Source organism: Microtus ochrogaster, linkage group LG8 (genome assembly GCF_000317375.1).
Source record: "Microtus ochrogaster isolate Prairie Vole_2 linkage group LG8, MicOch1.0, whole genome shotgun sequence".
In the NCBI taxonomy this organism is placed as follows: domain Eukaryota; kingdom Metazoa; phylum Chordata; class Mammalia; order Rodentia; family Cricetidae; genus Microtus; species Microtus ochrogaster.
The window spans coordinates 9,948,932-9,971,082 of NC_022033.1; the positions used below are offsets into that span (position 1 = coordinate 9,948,932).

The 22,151-nt window shown below is 51.7% G+C and overlaps 1 protein-coding gene across 3 annotated transcripts in view; it reads left to right on the top strand.

Moving 5' to 3' along the window:
- Nfatc2 (nuclear factor of activated T cells 2) overlaps positions 1 to 22,151 on the top strand; it is a 120,866-nt gene that overhangs the window by 12,439 nt on the left and 86,276 nt on the right. For 2 of the 3 annotated variants that reach the window (XM_005362839.2, XM_026787139.1), the window contains exon 1: positions 2,521 to 2,747. The exons of the other annotated variant lie outside the window; for it this stretch is intronic. In XM_005362839.2, coding sequence (XP_005362896.1) covers positions 2,618 to 2,747 — 130 coding nt within the window. In that variant the 5' untranslated portion in view covers positions 2,521 to 2,617. Of the gene's footprint in view, positions 1 to 2,520; positions 2,748 to 22,151 lie in introns of those variants that run through there. 3 annotated transcript variants of the gene reach the window in all.

Here is a 22,151-nt window from a genome sequence, read left to right on the forward strand (position 1 = left end):
ATCCATCCATCCATCCATCCATCCATCCATCCATCCACACATCTACCCACCTAAACCATCCATCTGTCCAAAACCCAATCTCTTTATTCAATTATCCAACTATCCACCCAAACGCCATTCATGAATACATCACCGTACATAAAGCCGTGAATGAGGTGGCCATGGCCCCCACCTTAGTGGATCTCATAGGTCTTAGGAGATAAAATTCTCTGATTGGCCAGGTCTAGGTATTTCATTCTCTTTCTTATCAGGCACGATGGGACAACTGTGTTGATATTTCTACCAAGATCGTCTTAAGAACAGCTTCCCAGGGCTTGGAGTATAGTTCAGTGGTGGAATAACGGCCTAATATTCGGTTCCCAACACTGGCAAGAAAGTAGCTTCCCAGATGAGCACCCCGGGGAGCTGTTACCAGGACAGAGGAAGGAGTCTTGGCTGGCACAGGCAATGAATGCCCACTGGATCAGAAACATTCAGTGATCATGGGTGGAGCAGACCAGTTCTCAACCGGTGGGTCGTGACCCCCTTTGCACACATCGACCCTTTCACAGGGGTTACCCTAAGACTATCAGAAAACACAGTTATTTATGAGTCATAAGAGCAGCAAAATTACAGTTAGGAAGTAGCAACAAAAATAATTTTATGGTTGGGGGTCACCGCAACAGGAGTATTAAAGGCACAAAGCCTTCAGAAGGTTGAGAACCCCTGGGGTAGAGAGATGGGAAAGAATGGGTGGGGTGGGTGGGAACTCAGGAGTTTTTCTTCATCTGTATGACAGTGTTTCTCTTGTTTCTCCTTGGCCGAATATCAGAGTGTGGCCTGGGCCCCCCGTTGTAAGGACCCATGAAGATCTATTTCCTTCTAGAGATGTGGATAGCAAGGTCTTGGCTGGAGTCTAAACCAGCTGCTGCCACCTCGGGCCTCTCATTTGGGAAGTGTATGGTGAGCTGTTTTAAGAATGCGGATGCCAGGGGGCCCATGGGCCAACTATCCATGATGTGTGGACGAGTCCCGATCACCTCAATCACAGTTTGTGCACAGTGGCATATTCATGGACGGTGCTTGGTTGGGTAGGTGGATAGGATCCTGGCTAAATTGGTGCCCGGTGGGTCTCGGGGTGTCTAATGTTGTAACTGGTCTCTACAAGATTCCGGTGTGTGCCTGGGTGTTGGGGAAACCCTACCGAGAGTTGTCGAGGGCAGAGGAGTGACCTTGAGGATGCTCTGCCCGGCCGCCTCTCAGCATTTGCAGCAGGAACTCACCAAATATTTGTGAGGAGAGTGGTAAGAGCTGCTTGTTTGTTTTTGGTGGTGAGTTTCTCTCTCCATAGCCCAGGCAGGCTTCAAACTGGAAGCAATCCCACCACCTCTGCCTCTCGGGTCCATGCCTGACTACACCCAGTTCAGTGATGGGGAGGTTGAAAGCAGACCTCCATGGTGGAGAAGAGGCTCTCCCTGAAGAGTGCTTGCCCTCTGCCCCCTTCCTCCTAGTCCATGCTGCAGCAGTATAGTCATTCCTCAAGCCTGGGTTGTGACCAGGACCTTAGCGCCCTCCCCATCCCCCCGACTTCTCATCTTTTGATTTCCTGAAGTCTTAATCACCCCCTCACATGTGGCTCCATGTAAAGATTTGGCCTTTATAAAGCTGTTCTGGTGGCTGTAACCAGCCAGGGGCACCAGGGACCACTGCCCGGCTCTGCTCTGCTACCTACTTTCTCAGTTTGAGAGGTTATAAGCTGAGAGGCTCCCTGGAGGGTGGCCCTGGGTTCTGCTGTGTTTAGCAGCCTTCACATCTTCATCTTGGGGGCTTGATCCAATATTCCTGGGCTTGAACCCAGATTTATGGCACCAAAAGCCATGGGGAGGAGCCAGATAATCTACAGTTTTCATCAGGCGGATGTATGAGTTACCTGTCAGCCCTACCTCCCACACACCAGACCACTTCCTGTTCTCACTGTCAGGACAGGGTCCCCAGATCATCATCAATCAAACTCTTCGCGTGTCACTTCCCCTTGGTACCGAGTCCTCTCCCGGTGGTCAAAATGGGTCCTGATCTTTATCCCTTATCTGCCCCAATAGGGCTACAGTGGCTCTATATGCCAGGTGGAGCGGGTAGATGGCCCAGGCCTGGTCAATTGAGGTTGGGGCTTGCAAATCAGAGACTTGGAACAGCACCACAGCTGTGGGCATGCCAGAGAAGACAGGGCGTTCCTCCCCCGCGAAGGAGAGGAACCAGGAAAGGCTCAGCGAGTGGTCGGTCCCTAAGGTAGAGCTCGCGAGCAGCGGCTTCTGGCGGGACCCTGGGTCAGACAGTGGCAGGTGAAGCAGAAGTTGCCTGGGCCTGTCGCTCAGGCCAGACCGGGCTGTGCCCCTCCCCGTCTGGGCGGCGCCCCGCCCGCCAGCCACCGCCGTCCCGCCCCCCGCCCCCTCCAGGCTGCAACAGGTGCCTTGAGCAGGAAGCTCGCGCCGTCACCCGCTCCCCGGACGCGTCCAGGACCCACTGCGCCGCGAGTCATCCCCGGCCCCGGCGTGCGCCCCAGACACGGTGACTCCGGTCCGCGCGAGCCTCCTCCCCTCACCGCGACCCTATCAGGCCCCGCAGCCCAGCTGCCCCAGCCATGGACGCCCCGGAGCCGCAGCCCGACCCCGACGGTGGGGACGGCCCAGGCCACGAGCCTGGGGGCAGTCCCCAGGACGAGCTGGACTTTTCCATCCTCTTCGATTATGACTATCTGAAACCCATCGAAGGTCGGTGGAGGCTCCCCCCGCCTGGCCCTCGAGCCCTGGCGGGGACTTGGGCCTGGGGACCCGGTGCAGGGCTTTCTTCAGGAGTTTGCAGCAGGGACTGCCCCTGCCCCGGTGACAGGGAGGTTAACCAGAGACAGTGGCTGCAACCACCCTGAGGGGGCGGTTTTCAGTTCCCACTGAGGGTCGCTGTTAGCATAACAAAGGATGGTCAGGTCCCCAGGACACCCCAGAGGTAGTGGAAGTGCTGTCTTTGCCCTCTGAGAGTAGAGTTGGTGGAGGGGCGTGTGCCCAAGGATGTCAGGGAGGCTGCTAGAGTCTGAAGATCTTACCCCTGAGGCTGTGAGACAGTGGCCCTGTGGCATCCTGGGAGCCGGTTGTTGGGGACTTTGTGTTGAAACTAAGGAAGAGGCTGTGTGTCTCATGCTAGAGGGTGGTTTGCCTTGGGTGTCAGGAGGCTGGCCCATTTCCTCTCTGAGTTTACAGTCACCGTAGGTGGACCAGCGCACTTATTAAGTGATCTTCCACCAGCCCCTCACCCATGCTGTAGTAGATGGGGGGGGGGGAACACCTAGGTGAGGAGGACACAGGTTGTTTTTGCCTAAGTTCAGCCCGCGCCTTCATTTGGCCTCTGTTGCTGGGGGTTGGCCAAATGCCCCTGTCACTTGGGTGTTCAGCAACATTCTGTCAGAAGCAGGAGGAGGCTCTTCGCCCAGGCTCACGGTTTCTAGTTAGAAAGCTTGTCTGGGAGCAAACAAGAACCTAACCAGGTTTCCTGATTTTAGCAGCTCAGCCCGTGCTTGTGGCAGGCCCAGGAGCAAGCCTGCTGGCAGCTTCCAGATGCCCCGATGGCTCCAGGCTTGCTGGCATCTGGTGCCTGGTGCGTAGGAAGGGCCGCGATGCTGGCTGGAAGATATTGAGAGTCGTGGTGGCATTAACCTTTCCCCCAGCAGGGTCCTCGCGGGTAACCTTTGGGAAGAGACCTGCTTGGTGACAGTTTTGTGTGTTTTGGCTACAGGTGCTAACTATAGTGGAAGAGGCAGTGTTGATGTTTTAGATGGCTTTCCACTGAAAAGACAATTAGGAATCTAAGCCATCCACACGTATTCGTGGTCTCTGTTCATTAAGATTAAAGTCAAGTCTGGTGGGGAATTCACACACCTCTCTCAGGGTCACAGTTTCTCTCTCTCTCTCTCTCTCTCTCTCTCTCTCTCTCTCTCTCTCTCTCTCTCTCTGAGGTAAGGGTGGAGGGTGAGGATTTCCGGGGAAATAGTTTCCAAGCCAAATCTGGTGGGAGGTGCTTTTTATAGTTTTTCTTGGCAAGTAGGGCGCAGTGGCCAGCAGATGGGCAGCTTAATGGCCATGGGAAAGCCTAGTAACCTGTGTTGTTGTTGTTTTAATAATAAACTTTATTTTGGGGGTTCCAGTTTCTCATTTATAGAAGTACTATGATAGTAACTCAGTAGCCCACTTCCCTTTTATTATGGGTCTGGGGCATTAACAGGGCATATGTACTTGATACTGATGCTTGGTCACTAAGAAAAGTCTGTGCTTTTCCGGTGTGTGTGTGTGTGTGTGTGTGTGTGTGTGTGTGTGTGTGTGTGTGTGTGTGTGTGTATAACAGCCTTGAAGTACTGTGTTAGAAATAGGTACTATAGATATGTTATATACAGCCTGTTTAATTTATGTCTGCGGCAGGGTATCATGTAACTTGGGCTGTCCTGGAACTAGACAGCTTCCTTGCCACAGCATGCATCTTCCAGGGTCACAGGCCGATGCCACCGTGTTTTAACTTGGGTTTTTTCTGATGTTTTTCTCATGGTTAGATCAGGCTAGAGGTGTTAGGGAGATCATGGGAGTGTGGGACCATTCTCTTCTTATGTCAAGGGGACATACTATCAGCCCCATATCATTGCTGTTGACCCGACCTTCCCTGCAGGGGAAAGGCCTGTGAGCTTCTTCCTGGTGACCCCTTTCCAGATTGCGTTCGTAGGAAAGTCACTAGGTGAGGCCCTTGCTCAGGTGTGGCGAGTGATGCTCTGGAAATCTGTTGGGAAGGTGAGGCCTCTGTGTGTGTGTGGTGGGGGGCAAGCGTCACAGAAGGGACTGTAACAACAGCCGTGGGATCACCTCTGGGGGTCTCCCCTTTCCGTTCCTTCATAATGGGAGTCCCTGAGACCTAAGCTGACCTTCATCTTGATACTAGGCTCTGGTTCTTATGATATGCCTTGAGTCAGCTGGCCACGAGCCTGGTAAAATCCACAGGAGGAAAAGGGTCAATAACGAGATGGATGCTGATGAAAACAGGTGAAGGCACACAGGGAAGTTTTGGGAGGTCAGATCTTTGCCTTGGTCCATGGGATATACCTCTCACCCTAGCAGGCAGGCATGGTTTTTGACTCCCAGTTTACAGAGGAGAACTCGAAAGCCTAGAGAGGTGGAGTAAGTTTCTGGAAAAAGCAGAGCTGGTCGATGGCAGAGCTGAAGTCTGAGCCTAGGTGCTGATTTACCGTTTAGGAGGCCTTTCTCTCCTCCCCTGCGTGGGAGGCACTTGGTCCACGGGCCACGGCAAGCAAGGGACTGAAGACAGGAGGAGTGGGCTAGGGCAAGTCGTTTAACCTCTTTCTGGACCCTAGTTTGCTTGTTTGTAAGTGGCTAAAATAGTAGTTCTATTCCGCAGTGCACTTTGGGTGAACTAATCCACTGAAATTAACCACTGTGGGTTTTGTTTCTAGCATTTACTAAACCTTTCCTTTCACGGTCAGCACGAGCCGTTCTTCTGTCACTCATCCAGCTAATTTTCTAAGCACTTACCATGTTAGATCTTGGGGCTACCACAGGCGAGACCCAGTTCTGCCCATGCTAGTATCCCTAAACAGGCCCCTCTTATCGTCTTTCTGAATGCATTGGCTGATACCTAAAATGAAAGATTGCATCAAAGTGGAGATTGTAGGTCTCTCTCTGTTTTCAAGACAAGGTTTCTCTGTGTAGCTTTAGCTATGCTTGGCTGTCTTGGAACTCACTCTGTAGACCAGATTGGTCTTGAACTCACAGAGATCTGCCTCCTGTCTGCCTCCTCAGTGCTGGAATTAAAAGTGTGCACCACCACCACCCAATCATCTTTGTCTCTTTAAAAAACTTATTTTTAACTATGTGTATGTGTATGTAACTATGTGTGGGTGTGTGCACCATGTGCTTGCAGTTGTCTGTAGAGGCCAGAAGAGGGCGTTGGATCCTCTGGAGATAAGAGTTACAGTTGGTTGTGAGAACTGAACTCTGGTCCTCTGGAAGAACAGACACTCTTAACCGATGAACCAGCTTCTCCAGTCCCCTTTGCCTTGCTTTTGACCATGGTAGGAGGCCCTCAAATGCTTGTGTAGGCTTCAGATGTATGCGTTTATTATGCTCAGAAGGTATCCATCCCTGTTTCCCTGGGAGTTTTATTAGGAATGGGACTTGATTGGCATAAAAGGCATGTGAGTGTCTATGAGAAAATATGAGCTTATTCTTAAACCTGCTGCATATTGGTTTATATAGTAAGAGGTCATCTAAGTGTAAGTACATAAGTGCATTCATCATTCCCAGTATTTCTTGTGGCAATATCAGTTTGATTGCATATGAAGGTCTTTCCCAGCATATTCCAAGGTGATGCTTTCCCGTGATTCTCTCGCGTGTGCAGCTGGCCTTAGGTCTCTCTCCTTCCTATGCTGAGGAACCGGTAGGAGTCAGTTCTCTCCCTCCATCACACGGGTTTCAGGGACTGAATTCAGTGGCTGGGTTTGGTGGCAGGCCCTTTACCTGCAGAGGCATCTCACCAGCCCTATTTATGTTCGCTGTTTCTACGGGAGTCAGTTTTGGTAAACCGTATCCAAGAAACTATGCACTTTGTCCAGCTGCGTTTCCAAATTTATTTGCCCGGAGATGTGTCAAGAGCGCTCTCATTTCTCTTCTAGTGGATGAGCTGTCCAAGTTTATCCCATGTAGAGAATAGGATTAAGGGTTCTAGGATCCTGGCGGCTGCCGATCACACCCTGTTGGTGGCCCCTTCCGTGAGAGTGCCCTGGGCATTCTTGAGGTTCAGTGGGTTCTTCCCCCTTCTAACCTGGAATTCCCCAGGAGTCCATGGTCATCTCCAGAAGTATCAGATCCCCTGGGTGCTGGTTTGGGGACAGAAGTGCTGGTGGCGCTCACTATTAGTTTGCCTCAGTGGGTCTGATGCATTTCCTCTTCTGACTCCCTTTTGGCTCAAGTGTACGGAACCAGCCTTGACTTTCCTGAGGTCAAGCAGAGAGGCCCCTTACTATTGCTTGCTGCTTTTCAGTCTGTTTCCACCCTTCTTACACTGCTGGGTCCACACTCTCTGAAAACATTCTGAAAACCACAGACACCACACAGTCACACACATGTATGCATGAAGTGGCTCTGTGAACACAAATATGTCCTGGGCACAGAGTATACACACACACACACACTATCCACAGGTGTGCCCCAGGGCACTGCCTCCCCCAACTCCCACTGCCATGAGCTTTTTACACCATTTCTCGAGGGAGTCATGGACTGGTCCCTGACGTTACCTACGCTTCAGCTTGAGAACACCTGCTCTCAGGAGCCCATTTGCAGGGGACAATGAAAACCTCATCCTTCCAGCAAACACATGGCATGCTGGTTCTGTGCCAGGCCCGGTGTGGTCTGGAGATGAAAGAGACCTGGTCCCTGCTTTTGTCTGGCTACTCCGGAGCCAGCATGGGACATAGCCCGGTAAACAAATGGGGACAAATGAGGTGCTGTGATATAGTAACAGGCTTTTTTGGGTGCTACTAAAAATAGGCCTGTATACTAAGTAAGCTGGCTTGCTGGACACACATGATATTCAGAGATGTTGCCCTTTGTGTCACGTTAAGGACAAGCCTTAATGAGCCTACTTTAGACAAATAAGGTCTCCAGGTGCCCCAGGAAAAGTGATCAGAGAGGCCTGATCAGAGAGGAAGTGGGGCTGGAGTGCCCCCGTCATCCTAGCTTGCAAAGCTCACAGTCGCTGTCATTAATGCTGATCTGGAGCAGAGGCACCATACAGCCCTGCCATCAGCTGTGCTCATTTGTCCCCAGGGCTCGCCAGCCCCAGAAGCGGTGAGCCAAGTGCAAGAAATGTAGCTCACATGCTGGCAGTGCCAGGCCTCTCTGGAGTCGGGGCACCTGGGGTCCCCGAGTCTTTGTTCAGCTTTACAGCACCCAGCCAGAGTGTCTCCAGACACCCCAGAGCCGCAACCTCCAACTGTGTCCGACAGGCCCCACACGTGGCAGCTCCTAAATGTGATGACCTGTAGAAGTGGGACGGTCAGTGCTCCTCTCTCGGGCCTATACATCAGCAAAATAGAACTGGACAAAGTACAGGACATAAGGGGCGTTTGCTCCCCTGCCACACATCATCTCTTTTCTCTCTTCTCTCCTTCCTTCCTTCCTTTCTCGTCTCATTTAGCCCAGGTTGGCCTCACACTCTCTCTGTAGCCAAGGATGACCTTGAACTCCCGATGCTTCTGTTCCTACTTCCCAAGTTCTGGGATTATAGGCATGTACCATGACACCCAGATTACGAGGTGCTAAGGGCGGAACCCTGAGATTTGTGCAAGCTAGGCCAGTGCTCTACAGATTCGAGCCACATCCCCCAGTCTCTGTTTTTGCTTCTTTCTCCGTCATGCATGCTTCCTGGAGGCACCTGAGTCGTCCTTCCCGCTGACTGTGCAAGTCAGAGCATCATGTGTAAAACTCGAAAGCCTTGGTTTGACTTGTGGGCTATCTGGAGACTGGGCTGAGCGGAACTGCAGGCCTGCGGCAAGCAGATCAGGGCTCATGGATCAGATCGATGCAAAGTTGCTAAGGTTCCTTCGAGGGCTGCTGGAGGTCACATGACTTTGGTTCCTGGCTCATGTTTCTTATCTGTGCTGTGGGCTGATGAGGACAAAGGGCCCCACTGGGGCAGAAGTGAGGGTTCAGAGAGGTCCAGTGGCCCAGGCTTTGTGACTGTGGATGGTCCCTGACAAATCGGGGTGTCCTAAGTGTGTTGGCTTTTCCTTGGGCCTTGATGTGTCCTGAATCAGAAGAACAGATGGGCCATGGGGGTGTGGTGTCTGTTGGCTGCCGGGCTCCACCCTGTGCCTGGTGCCTGAGCAAGTCAGCTAAGCCAGAGGTCTGTTTGGTTCTGACTCTAAGTCCCTGTCCACTCCACTCAATCCTGGAACCCTGCTGGCTGCAAACACTTCCTTAGTTGTTCACGTTCTGTGGCTGGAAAGTTCTGGAGGCCTCGTTCTGGGTGATGCAGGCTGCTCCCAGGTGTTGTCTGCTGAGCCAGGCCCAGAATGGAGCAGCCCTGAAAATGCAGCTCCATGATAGGTACCCTGTGGCTTTCCCCTAGAGAGGACTTCCTCCCTCCCCCAGCACAGGAAATAGCCTCAGGCTCCCAGAGTGCTGTGGCCAGCTCACTTCCCTGGCTGCTGCACCCTTGCAGCTATGGTTTTGCTGATGGCTTCCAGACTGAGTCAGAGCATCAGGAAGGCCTGGAACCTGGGCTGTTCTGGGATGGATAAGGCTGCCTGCTCCTTCACCTGGAGCTGAGGGAAACTCTTTCACTTGCCCTCTGACCTTTTGGCACTAGCTTTTTCCCAAATATGCAAAAGTAGGGGCGATGGTACAATGGGCTGGCATGTTGCTAATGCAAAGCCGCCTCATCTGCACCTCCATCCCGGGCATCTCCCCGCAGTGGCTTTAAGTATAATTAATTCATCTAGTATTTTATAGATCAGGTGTCAAAGACGTGGACCCCCGAGAAAAGTCAGATGACTGCTCTTGGGGAACCTCAGGGCACTGGACTCTGGGGGCCCCCCAATATTAAAACCCTTGTGTAGAGTGCATAATGCTCACACCCCTGACTTCAGTAATGATTAAAAAATAATGTCTGCGGGGCCAGCGAGATGGTGCAGTGGAGAAAGGTGGCCCCTTGCTGGCAACATGAGCTCCATCCCCAGGACTCACGTGATAAATGACTCCCCTCAGTTGTCCTTTGACCTCCACGTGCATATCAGAGCACACATGCTAATAATAAATTTAATAATAAATTAAGAATGGTACCCGTAGGATGACTCAGTGGATAAGGTGCTTGCTACCCAGCCGGCCACCCTGAATCAATCCCAGGAAACACATGGAAGAAAGAGAAAGCTGACTCCTGCAGGCTGTCCTCCCACCTCCGCGTGTGTGCTCTGGCACACGTGTGTATGCGTGCCATGTACACATACGTGTGGACATAAATGCACAATTCTAAAATAATACAAAATTGTTTTAAAGGAAATTCTTTTTAAAAAGTAAAGTGATGTTTCCCAGGTTCAGTACAGTTTTTTGTTTTTTGTTTGTTTTTGAAACAGGGCCTTATGTAGCCCAGGCTGGCCTCGAAGTATTTGAGGATGGCTTTGAACCTAGGGTTCTCTTGCCACCGTCTCCCAAGTCCTGGCATACGGGGATGTACTTCACAACCAGTGTTCTAGTTTGCTTTTGTTGCTGTGACAAAATGCTGACCAGAAGCAATTCGGGGAGGAAGGGATTGTTTGACTTGCATGTCCCAGTCTATCACTGAGGGAAGTCAGGAGGCTGGGCCAGAAGCCTGGGAGCAATGAGGGCTCCCTTCCTCCGTCCTGCTTGGCTGCTCTTCATGTACAGCCCAGGCCCACCCGTCTAGAGACGGTCCCTCCCACAGTGGACCAGGCCTCCCACATCTATTAGCAATCAAGAAAATGCCCCAAAGGCCTGCCCGCAGACCAATCTGATGGAGGCAGAATTTCAATTAGAAGGCCCTCTTCCCAGGTGTGTCAAATTTAGAGCCAAGCTTATCCACCACACACGGTTTATGAAAAATTGCTGATGAAACCCAGGGCCTCTGCGTGCTAGGGCCACACTGTAGCTGAGTCACATCCCCAGGCCCCAGGTGTTGTAGCCCCAACATTTCTGATGCACAGCTGTTGGATCTACAGACAGAGAAGGCAAGAGCGCAGACAGTCAACGCACAGGCCTGATGCTAACCTAAAATAGTTAACATCAGCTACCCACCATTCAGGCCTCACTGTTTGTTTCCCAGGCTTTTGCTGTTAACTTGTTTGTATCCATCCCTGAAGGCCCTTGTATTGGGAGTGGTTGACTTGACCATTGCTCCCTTCGCCCTTTGAAAATTCCTACCAATTTCCTTTTTTTTTTTTAAAATAAATTTATTTATTTTTATCTTATTGGCATTGGTGTTTTGCCATGGGTGTCAGCTCCTCTGGAACTGGAGGTACAGACAGTTGTGAACTGCTATGTGAGTGCCGGGAATTGAACCTGGGTCCTCTGGAAGAGCAGCCAGTGCTCTTAAGTACTGAGCCATTTTTCCAGCCCCAGCCAATTTTCTTCATGTTTATCTATTAAAGAAATAAAGGAAATAAGCCCCACCACCACCCCACCCCTCTATGCCCTGGATATTGCTAGATGTCTCACCCCTGTGATTTTTTTGGGGGGAGGGGGCCATGTTTCTCTGTTTCTTATAGATCGGCATGTAGTTTGTGTGTATATGCGTGCCTTTGCATGTGTGTGTTTGCTTGTGTGTACACGTATGTGTGAGTCCACACATGAAGGTCAGAGGCTAACTTTCCTGAGCTGCTGACTTTTTAATTTAATTTATTTATTTTTGAGGCAGGGTCTCTCACTGCCCTGAGACACACCAGTTTAGCTGGTCTGGCTGCTCAGTAAACCCCAGGCTCTGCCTGGTTTCGCTTCCCCAGAGCTGGGATTATGAGAATGCACTTCTACCATGCCTGGCTTTTTTTTTTTTTTTTTTTTTTTTTTTTTTTTTTTTAATGCAGATGCTGGGCTCAGCCCTGCAAGCACTTTACCAACTGAGCCGGCTCCATATCCCTTGGCATTTACTTCCAAAGCCCTGTGCCCTGGACTTTTAATGTGTTTTCTCGCTGCCTTTTAGCAGGCTGAGCTGGAGGCAGAGCGGGGAGAGTTCCTTTTCCTGAGCGGGCACTGGGGCCCAGCCTGCCTTCTAATCTAAGGATTTGGAAGAGGGCCTGTTTCGGTTAATAAAGTACATTTCTCCCAGCCAGCCCTTCCCTGTGAATTTTAATTGAGCTCTGCCTGAGCAAAGGCAGGAAAGCGGCCTGCAAAGCACGGGATTTGCCAGGGCCTTATCAAAACAGAGCTGCTGGGGGATGCCTGCAAAGGGGGATGCCTGCAAAGGGGGCCGCTCCCTGAGAGGGGAGCCCCTTAACTGAAATGCTTGAGCAGTCAAGCTAAAGGCCTAGGGAAAGGGGTGTTTGCCTGCCTAATCCTCAGCCGGTGGGCTGCAGGTCTGAAATCCACAGGGATGATGTCACCTCTGCTGGGTGGATTGGGAGGAATGTCTTAATGACCAGGTGTGTGGCAGCAGGGCAGGGGGGCTGATTAGGCATGCCCACAACTGGAAACATGGCACCCATATTATATGGGGGGGGCATAAATAAGACACATCCTGTCAGTAAGGTATTAGTGCTTGAGTCTCTGGTTGAGTTCCATGGTTTCATGGTCACCTAGCGGAAGCTTTACTTGCAGGGGTCAGGCTTTTGAGGGACCGGGAATGAGTGAGGGGGCTCAGCTCCTGGAGGAGGCTAGGGTGGGCAGAGGCTGCAGGGAAGCCTATGGCTGTCTAACCTCAGCCCTTCCTGCCTGGCTGCCACGGAGTGGGTGGGCCGTGTCACGGCGAGTCCCGTTTCTGGGGGAGGATTATCTAAAGGCTATTTTTGGTGAATTCTTCTGACCAGATCTTCCCTTCTCCTTTTGCTGAGGAAGCTCTTTCACCAGCTCTCCAGATCGCAGGCTTGCTCTCCAGGACCCATGGAAGGAGGGTGGCTGGTCAGGAAATGGAGGGGTATGGATATGAAGCAGTACCCCTGCCCCCCTACTTCTGAGAAAGAAACCTACTGAGTCATACAGGAGAACCCTAGTCTTGACACTGAGTAACAGAAGTGAGGTAGTGCGTGTGTGTGTGCACGCGTGTGTGTGCACGTGTGTGTATGGGTGTGTGCGCACGTGTGTGAATGCGTGTGTGTGTGTGTACGGGTATGTGTGCGTGTGTGTGGTAGCTTCAGTATTACTGAGTGATGCGGCATCAGCAATGTCTATTTTTTGCGTGTGTGACCTTGGGGGATTCCCTGCACCTGAACCTCAAGTTTCCCCGTCCCTTGCAGTAAGGTGTTGGTAATAGCAGCCTCCTCGCTTGTTATAAGTGCCTAAAAGGGAAGACATACAGGCTGATGACGTGGTGGATGCCAGCTATCAGAAAGACGGCAAGCGAGAAGGTGACTAGGATTCCTAAAGACAAGAGGACCCCCAAATACCTCAACTGCCAAATGGCCCCTGGCCCTCTGCTTGAGGGAGGCCTTGAGTCGTACAGGGCACACATGCCAGCCATCTTCCAAAGCAGCCCAGGACACCATGTTTTTGCAAGCATCCTGCCAGCTGCTGCTTTGCTAGCCTCCTTGCTCTGGGACCATCCTCTCCTGTGTCAGCGTCGTTGTTGGCGCCTGGCTTGGTGGCAGACTGCCGGAGGTGCTACCGAAGCTGCCTCTGTCTGTCTGGTGAAGGCAGACAGCTGTCTTCTCTGGGACAAGGTCAGAAAAGATGAGAGGGTGCCAGGAAGCCTGTGCCAGCACCTCCATGCTGGCGAGACGAGAGGGTAAACGTCCCCTCGCCTTCTCTGGTGTTCTTGGACCCACTGATCTGGGTGGAATTTCTCAACTTTCAGGGCCCGTCTGTGTGTGTCACCTCTGAATAAAGGGTGTGACAACCTGGATCTTCTCCTTTACACACATGACTCATTTTTGGGGAATCCTGTCACCACTGCCCTCTGTGTGTGGAGAGGGAGGGGGCCCGAGACTTGGGGACTTGGGGGAAGTTGAGAGTCCCCTTCATTACTTAAAGACCATTGGTGACTCTTGCAAATGTTTCTCCCTGTAGACTGTGAAGGCAGCCAGATGGGAAATCCGCTGCCTTCCTGCCCTGCTGTGGGGCTCCTGCAGCCGCATGTGCAGGAGTTTAGGGGAGCCACAGGCCTCCGTTCCCTCTCCTTGCTGCCAGTCTGTGCTGCCTGGCTGTGGTATCTGGGCACTCCCATGGCGACAGGCTGTGATGCCGCAGGGCTAGACCTCAGATGTGAGCTCATGAAGGGGTGGTTTAGAATAGTCTGGGCAGGGACCCCCAGATCTGCAGCCCATCCTGCTGTGGGCTATGTCCCCTTCCCCCAGGCACTTCCTATAGGCTCCCTAGTGAGGTTTCTATTTTTGTCATTTCTATTTCACTTCCTAAAAGCCTGCCTGGACTTTTTAGACACTTGAAAGATTGTTTTCACGGTGTTCTTTCCTCCCCCTCCCTCTCTGTGTGTGTGTGTGTGTGTGTTGTATGGGTGATGTGTGTTGTATGCGTGGTGTGTGGTATGTGTATGGGTGTGTATATGTGAGCGTGTGGTGTCTGTGTGGGCGTGTCTGTGCTGTGTCTGTGTGTGTGGTGTGTTTGTGTGTGCGTGTATCTGTGTGTGCGTATGTGTCTGTGTGAGATGTGAGTGTGGTATGTGTGTGTATGAAGTATGTGTGAGGTGCATATCTGTATGGTGTGTATGGTGTATATGGAATGTGTGTGATGTGTGTGTGTGTGGTGTGTGTCTGTGGGTGTGTCTGTGCTGTGTGTATGGTGTGTCTGTGTGTGTGTGCCTGTGTGTATTGTGTGTCTGTATGTGTCTGTGTGAGATGTATGTGTGTGTTGTATGTGTGTGGTATATGTTGTATGTGTGGTGTGTGTGGTATGTATGGAGTGTATGGGGTGTGTATCTTTAGTGTGTGTCTGTGTGGGTGTGTATGTTTGTGTGTTGTATGTGTGTGTGTGATGTATGTATGATTTTATTTTGGGGCAGGGTCACAGGTTGACCTGGAGTTCATTATGTAACCCAATGTCTTAAACTCTGAGAAACCCTCCTGCCTCAGAGTCCCAAATTCTGAGACTATAGTGTACCCTGGTTTCCTTTTTTTTTTTCAAAGGTTTCTCTTTGTACAGCAACCTGGCAGTGAGTGGCCTCCTGGCCTTGACCATGGGTCCATTCTTGAATGAGCAGCTGGCAGGAAACGAAAGGGGGGTGGCTGCTGGAGACCACTGAGTGGCTACAGTGTGGTTTTAACTCTCTCTTGGGGCAGACAGAAGGACTGAGAACATTCTAGAAGAAAAGAGTTGGGATCTTAGGTTGTTAGGCCAACAATGGCCCTCAGCAGGTTCTGTCCTAGGGCCCCTCACTTCTCTGTGTCATAGTTAAGATGTCACTATTCCAGAAATAGTCTCTTTCACTAGAAGTGGTGCTCAGTAGTGGTTGTGGGGGTGGGTGAAGGGCCGGGTTACCTCAGACTGTCTTGGCTCTGCAGCTTAAAAGCGGTGTGACTTTGGGCCGATTACTCACCCTCTCTGAACCTCATTTTCCCCATTTGTAAAATGGGGAAAGCTGTATTACCTGTTTCCTAGTGTTCTTGTGAGAAACCCCCACTGATCTATGCTGGTTGTGTGTGGTGGTCTTTGGTAGAGAGCAAATGGCACAGGTGTGTTGACTCTTAACACTTCTGTTATGACAAGGAGCTTACTGAGTCACTGAGACTTTGGCAAGGTCGGTGGCTGCACTCCCAGGCGGCTGGGGGATGGGGTGAGGGGCACCAGTCCCCGGAGGCAGAGTGCTGGAGGCTTTCTCTAGCTGTTTCACACACTTCCAGAGGTCAGTGCAGTCTGGGAGGCCAAGAGAATTCTTGAAGTGCTGACCAGTCCGTTTTGTTTTTATAAAATTCCTTCCTCTTTTACAAAATGCTTTTGAAGAGCTTGGGGCTAGCGTGAGTGACGCTGTTAATCGAATAGGGAAACCATAGCAGGGGAAGCCAGAGCTGCTGCTACAATACTTCCCCAGTGTCTGTTGTACACATGCGTGGAGCTTTGTGTGGCGTAGACGAGCTGCCCCGTGTGTTACCTGTGAGAACAGAGTGTACTCGGGTCTCATGTCAGGGGTGTGAGGCTGGGTCCTGGGTCCTTTGGACACCTTGTGACCCTCCATAAACTAAGGGGTGCCGAATTCTCTGTGAGTAGGTCTCACTCCTGGTAGGCTGACCTGGCCCCTGGCAGTTCCCGGGAAATTGGCAGAGGCTCCCCAAGTCCTCTCAGCGCCCAGGTGTTGAGTGAGCTCCAGGGACCTGGTGAGAGACAGCTTCAGGTGTCAGTAGACCAAATGGCCAGCAGAAGCTGTAAGGAGTCAGAGGGACCAGAATGAGCAAGGCATACCCCTCCCGGAGGTGGCTTCCTCAGGTCCCAGGGTGTGGCCTACAGGCCAGGCTTCAGGCAGACTCTGCCTCTGCTGAGCGCAGGAAGTGTGTGTCAGAGGTGCAAAGCCCAGAGCCCCCGGGCCTCAGCTTCAGTTGGCCTTGCAAGGCAAGGGGACAGTTGGGTGGCCAGCTATTGGGGTGGGTGGGGCAACTGCTCAGCTCCACACCAGCCCCTGCAACAGAGTATCCTTAGGTTGTAGTAGATCCAGAATCCCCAGCCCAGGGTGGGTATGCTCCATCGGATCCCACTAAGGACTCTAGGTAGGTGAAATCAGCTCTCTGTGTCCCATTTCCTCCTCTGTGGAAGGTGAGCAGCTGTCCAGGCCACTCGTGTAGATGTGAGGGTTAAATGCATGCCACGTGCTAGCTCAAATGGTGGGCCCATTCCTAGTACTTTAGCTACCCCAGCCCTGCATTTTTTGTAGTTATAATAATAATAATGATAATAATAATAGACTTCAAAAAGCTCACCTTCTTGGAGTGGAGGGACAATCTGTTAGTGGCTCTCACCATAGGGCTCTTTAGGATTGAGCTTAGAAGCTACTGTAGTTCAGTCTGGCTAGTCAGGCACCTCTGTCTTGATAGACAGTGGCCCAGGAGAAGGGAGCTGGAGGCATGGAAGGGAATTTTTGGACAAGGGTAACTTTGAATGCGGTCTCTCTCTCTGTCTCTGTCTCTGTCTCTCTCTCTCTCTCTCTCTGTATGTATATGTGTAGTCTCTGTGTGTGTCTGTGTGTGTATATGTGTGTGGTCTCTGTGTGTGTGGTCTGTGTGTGTTGGGGAAAGGACAAGATAGAAGACCCAGAGCAGTCATGGCTCCCGCCTTCCTCCTTCCTTTGATGACTGACATAGGCCAGGCATCTCTCATGGCAGGTGGCATAGAGGTAGCCCACCATGAGTGCATGGCACATAGAGAGAGCTGTGGCCTCTTTAAAAAAACATTTGTTTTATGTTTTGCCTGTGCACTATGTGTGTGCCTGGTGCCCTTGGAGATCAGAAGAGAGTGCCAGATCCACTGGAACTGGAGTTACAGATGGTTGTGTGTTGCCATGTGGGTGCTGGGAATGAAACCTGGGTCCTGTGGAAGAACAGCCAGTGTTTCTGACCATGAGCCACCTCTGCAGCCCCACGCTGTCTCCCTCTAGATGCTGCTTTCTCTTTGAGCTGGGAGGAAAGGCGTTTCAGTGGTGTGTTGCTAAGTCTTGAGAGCCTTTCTTACCCATAGGCTCCCCTGCTGACGCCTGCACCCCGTCACATGGGCACACTTTGCAGGGTCACAGAACACCGCGCTGTCCTGGTGGTGCTGGCAAAACAAGATGTTTAGTGTTTGACAGAACCCAGCCACCTCTGCCTGCCACACAAATTATACGTCAAGGAAAAAGCTCGTGGGAGGGTGGAGGCGAAATGCAGGCTCAGAGCCTTTGCCTAGGTGGCCTGTTTGAATATGGTCTCCTTTTGGGGGCCAGGTATGCAGTATTGCAGATTAAACAGCCTCACATATGGTGGGCAAGTGCTCCATCCCTGAGCCGGACCCGCCCCCCTGTCCTCTTTACACTTTTAATTTTGACATAGGGTCTCATTAAATTGTCCATACCTGCCTTGAACTCATTCTGTAGTTCAGACAGGCCCTGAACTAGGCAATGCCCCTGCCTCAGCCTCCCAGAATGGTGCAAACATTCCTTTCAAAATAAAAGTTGTGACGTGGAGTTGGATAGATGGCTCAGTGGTTAAGAGCACGTGCTGTTCTTTCAGAGGCTCGAGCATTCATGTCAGCTAGCTCACAACCATTTCTAACTCCAGCTTCAGAGAGCTCTGATGCCCTCCTTCTGGCCTCTGTAAACACCTGCACGCACACACACACACACACACACACACACACACACACACACACACACACACACACTACGTGTTAAAAACAGAGTGGAGTTGAGCAAACATAGTAAGTACATAATACATATTGACAATGCCACCTACAGCCAAGATCATGCAAAGAAGTTTACGGAAACCCTCCTGAGAAAATTGGCAGCAAGGTGTGGTTCTGAGATGCGCTGGCTTCCATCTGGGCACTGGGCAGGAGAGAGCAGTGAGACCCAGCCAGGCACATGGGCTGTTTCCAAAGAGCCCGAGAGTGGGGATCCCAGCCACTCACAGAAAGATGTTAATGACTTGCCATTTGTGAGATTTGCTGTCAAATCCCAGAGAAGGCAAAGGCTATTCATTACCCTCACGCCCGCGCTTGCTGTTAAACATTTATAGACTTGGGGAGAGAAAAGAAGGGGGGCGGGAAGGAAATTGCCACCAGGATGGATTAAACCAGTGTAAACACTGCGATACTAGGCTCAGCGTGGCCAGTTGCTCCTCAGAGCTCCTGGGCAGTGTGTGTGTATGTGCACATGCGTGTGTGCGTGTGTGTGTGTGTGTGTGTGTGTCTGTATTTGTGTGTTTCTTGAGACAAGATCCTACTCTGTAGAGCAGGTTGTCTCTGGACTCACAGTGTTTCCCCTGCCTCAGCCTTCGAGCGCTAGGATTATGGGCACTACCATACCCCATGATATGTGTGTGGATTGTTCACAGTATCCTGAGCTGTGTTTTTGAGGCAGAGAATTCTAATATGACTGGGATCTCTGTGCAGGACAGTTCCCGGTTTGGTCAGCTTGAAGGGAATGGGCTCATCAGAACATCGCTGAACATGGATTTGATGCCAATTGGCCCATAGGTTAGACATCTGTACTGTGTGCTGACTGCCAGGAAGGGGTGTGTGCATATGCACACGCAGTGCCAGTTCAGGTTCAGATGCACCTTCACCCTGACTGTGCACTGCATGAACTCCGGCCCTGCAGACCCAAGCTAGAGAAAGCAAAGCCGTGAGGGAGTCAGATGTGCTCTTCCCCCATTCTAAGCGAGGCCGCGGGGCCTGGAGTGGGTGGGGACTTTTGTTCTGCCACTAGCCAGTCAGTGGCAGAGCAGGGCTAGGTTCTGTTTCCCTCCGTGTCAGCAGAGTTTCACTGTCACGTGTTATGTTCCATGTCACCTCTACCCCTGCCACCTGCCCCACAGAAGCTAATTATGTTTGGGAAATTTAAGTTTGTTTTCTCCGCATAATACACAAATCAAAAAGTTTCCTTTTTGCAGGGCTGGGGAGATGGCTCAGTAGGTAAGCGTGAGGACCCCAGTTCAGATCCCAGTACCCACATAAAAGAGTGGGGTATGGCTGGCTCCACGCTCCTGCAACCTCAGTGCTGTTTCGTACAAATAGGAGTATCATTGGGACTTGGTGGCCACCAGATGAGTTCAAAGTTCAGTGGGAGAACCTGTCTCAAAGGGAACAATGTGGAGGGTGACAGAGCAGGTCACCTGATGTCCTCCTCCGGCTTCTGCGTGTGCGTGCACACCCGCCACAGATGTGCCCCTCCCCACCGTATGTTCACCTTGCTCTTTCTTTGATACTGAATCTCAGTGGTCACTGCTGTCTGGTGCAGGGGGACTTTTCCTGGTCACTGTTGGGTTGAGCCAGAGCCTCCCCCAGCCCCAGAGCTGCAGACACTAACCTACCCCTTATCCCTCTCCCAGAAATAGGAGTGTCCGCATAGGATGCAGTTTTGAGAATGGTGTTAAGGACTCTGGGATGCATCTGGGATTTTGATGGACGTTACCTACTCAGTCACCCCCTCCCTAGAGATGACATCCTCTGCCTCTTGGGTTGGGCAGTGACATTTTGTAGGAGTGCCGTCAGTGTCCCAGGTGGCTTTTATGGGGATGCCTTCCTCTCTGCCGAGGGCCCATCTTCTCCCAGCTCCCATGAAGCAGAGGCTCGATGTACTTCATGGCATCTCTGGTTAGGAGACCGGCAGACTTGCTGGTCAGTAGCTGATGCCACAGTTACTTCCCCAGAACTGGGAGACATATGGGGTTAGAGCGGGCACCCCTGGGAAGAGTGAGCTGTGGGAGAATACCCAGAGCAGGAGACTTCTGGCTTGTGGGACCCTGGGCATGATTCTTTTATGTATTCAGTCACTTCGCACATGTGTGGAGGCCTGTAAGTGCCAGGCACAGTGGTGGGTGCCAGGCAAACAATACTAACCCGCAGTAAGATGTGGACCCGACCTCGGCAGAGCTTAGAGTCAAGAGCAGTACCAACTTCCATAAAGGGCCAGAGAGTAAATATTTTAAGATTTGTGGTTCATATAGACCCTGCCAAAACTCTCAGCTCTGCTGTTCCGGTGAAGAGGCAAGCCCTAGCTAGGCCCTATGCGAATAGACATGGTGGTTTTATCAGCAGACAAAATGTGGGCCCTTGGGGTGTGTTTTGCTTGGCCCTGGTTTAGCAGGACAGGCTCACTAAACACATATGTATCCGAAGCGATGGGAGCCAGCAGTGGGTGCGAAGGAGAAGAGGCTGGAGATGATCTTTAGGAGGGCAGTCTGTGGAGGTGCCGGCAGAGCAGATACACAGAATAAGGGGAACATTCCTAGGAAGATCTTGAAGGGAGAGGAGACAGCTCTCTCAAGGACTCTGAGCGGCTAGTTCTGGAAAAGAGGTCAGTGGGGCCGGTGCTGAGCTGTTTGGGGGGCATTGGGCACAGGTGGAGTGATGAGACCGGCTGGTGAAAGGGACAGACTGGCCCATGATGACCTCAGGCCCTATCTAAAGGGCCAGAGGAAACACTGAAGGGCAGTTTCTAGAGTGGACATTGGACAGGGGGACTTGGTGAGACTGAGGTAGAAGAGGGGGCTTGGCTCAAGATGGACGTGCGTTACCAGGAACACTGAGGCTGTGTGTTGGCAGGTCAGAGGTCAAGGTTTGTTGGTGGCTGAGTTAGAAGGCATGAGAGTGGAGGAGCCAAGGCTGCCCCCGTTACTGATGGAGAAGGGGGAGGCTTGGGGGAAGAGTCAGTGAGGGGCGGTGGGACTGCCATCTCTTGGTGGCTCTGCAGAATTCCCTAGCAAGGGGTCAGGCTTGGACATCAAGGGACAGAGTGAGGTGACTGGGTAACGTGTTCTGCTGGAGTGACACTCTCATCAGTGGTGGGCCCTTGAGATGGGACAGAAAAACTCAGGATGGCCCCTGATGCTAAAGAGGTGTTTAGGTCGCTCTGTATTCCCTCCTATTAACAGTTTGGGGACCCTGTAGCTGTGATCCTGACTTTTAGGGTTCAAGGGGCTCCTCTGAAGGAATTGTGAGTCTGCAAATTCCATGTCTTTGGGGACTCTTGTCCCCTCCTGGGCCACATCTATAAAGGGATGTGAAAGAGCAGGGAACCTTGGTTCTAAGGAGCCTCTCGCACTTGGGTGTGGACATCTCAGACATAGACTCCATGGACCCTAGAGGCCCTGTTGCCTTCTGCATCATACATGTCTCGCCGTATCATACATGTGACATGATGAGGTCATCGCAGCCCTGGTTCAGCTGTGGGTCTGTGCTGCTGTGAGCAATGGGAGATACTGAATTCACTTTAACAACGTTCACTGTGCCTGTGCGCAGAGACACATTCATGCAGGTGTGCACGGTGTACATGGGTGTGTGCCCATACATATGTGTACATGCATATAGAGGCCAGATATTGATGTCTTCCTCAAATGGTCTCCTTATTTCTTATGACAGGGTCTCCCCCTGGAGTTTGTTGATTTGGCTGCCACTACTGGGCCACGAGCTCTGGGGATCCCCATGTCTGCCTCTCTAGTGCTGGGGTTACAGACGTGCACTGCCATGCTTGACTTTATGTAGGGTCTAGGGATCAAACTTGGGTTCTCATACTCTCGTGGCTGGCAGTTTGCAAGTGAACCAGCTCTCCAGCCCCTAAAATGCACTTCTGAGGGGTGATCTGAGGTCTGACCGTGGACGCTGGCTGCTAGGCCAGTTTGTTGTCCACACTCCAGCCAGCTACACAGTTGGTGTCATGGTGCCTGTCATTCTGGACTCTCCTGAGGGAATTTGGGACACAGAGGCTTCATTTTACCTGTGGCAAGCTCAGGGTTTTCCATGGTGGGGTATTAAGACCAGCTAGTGACAGAA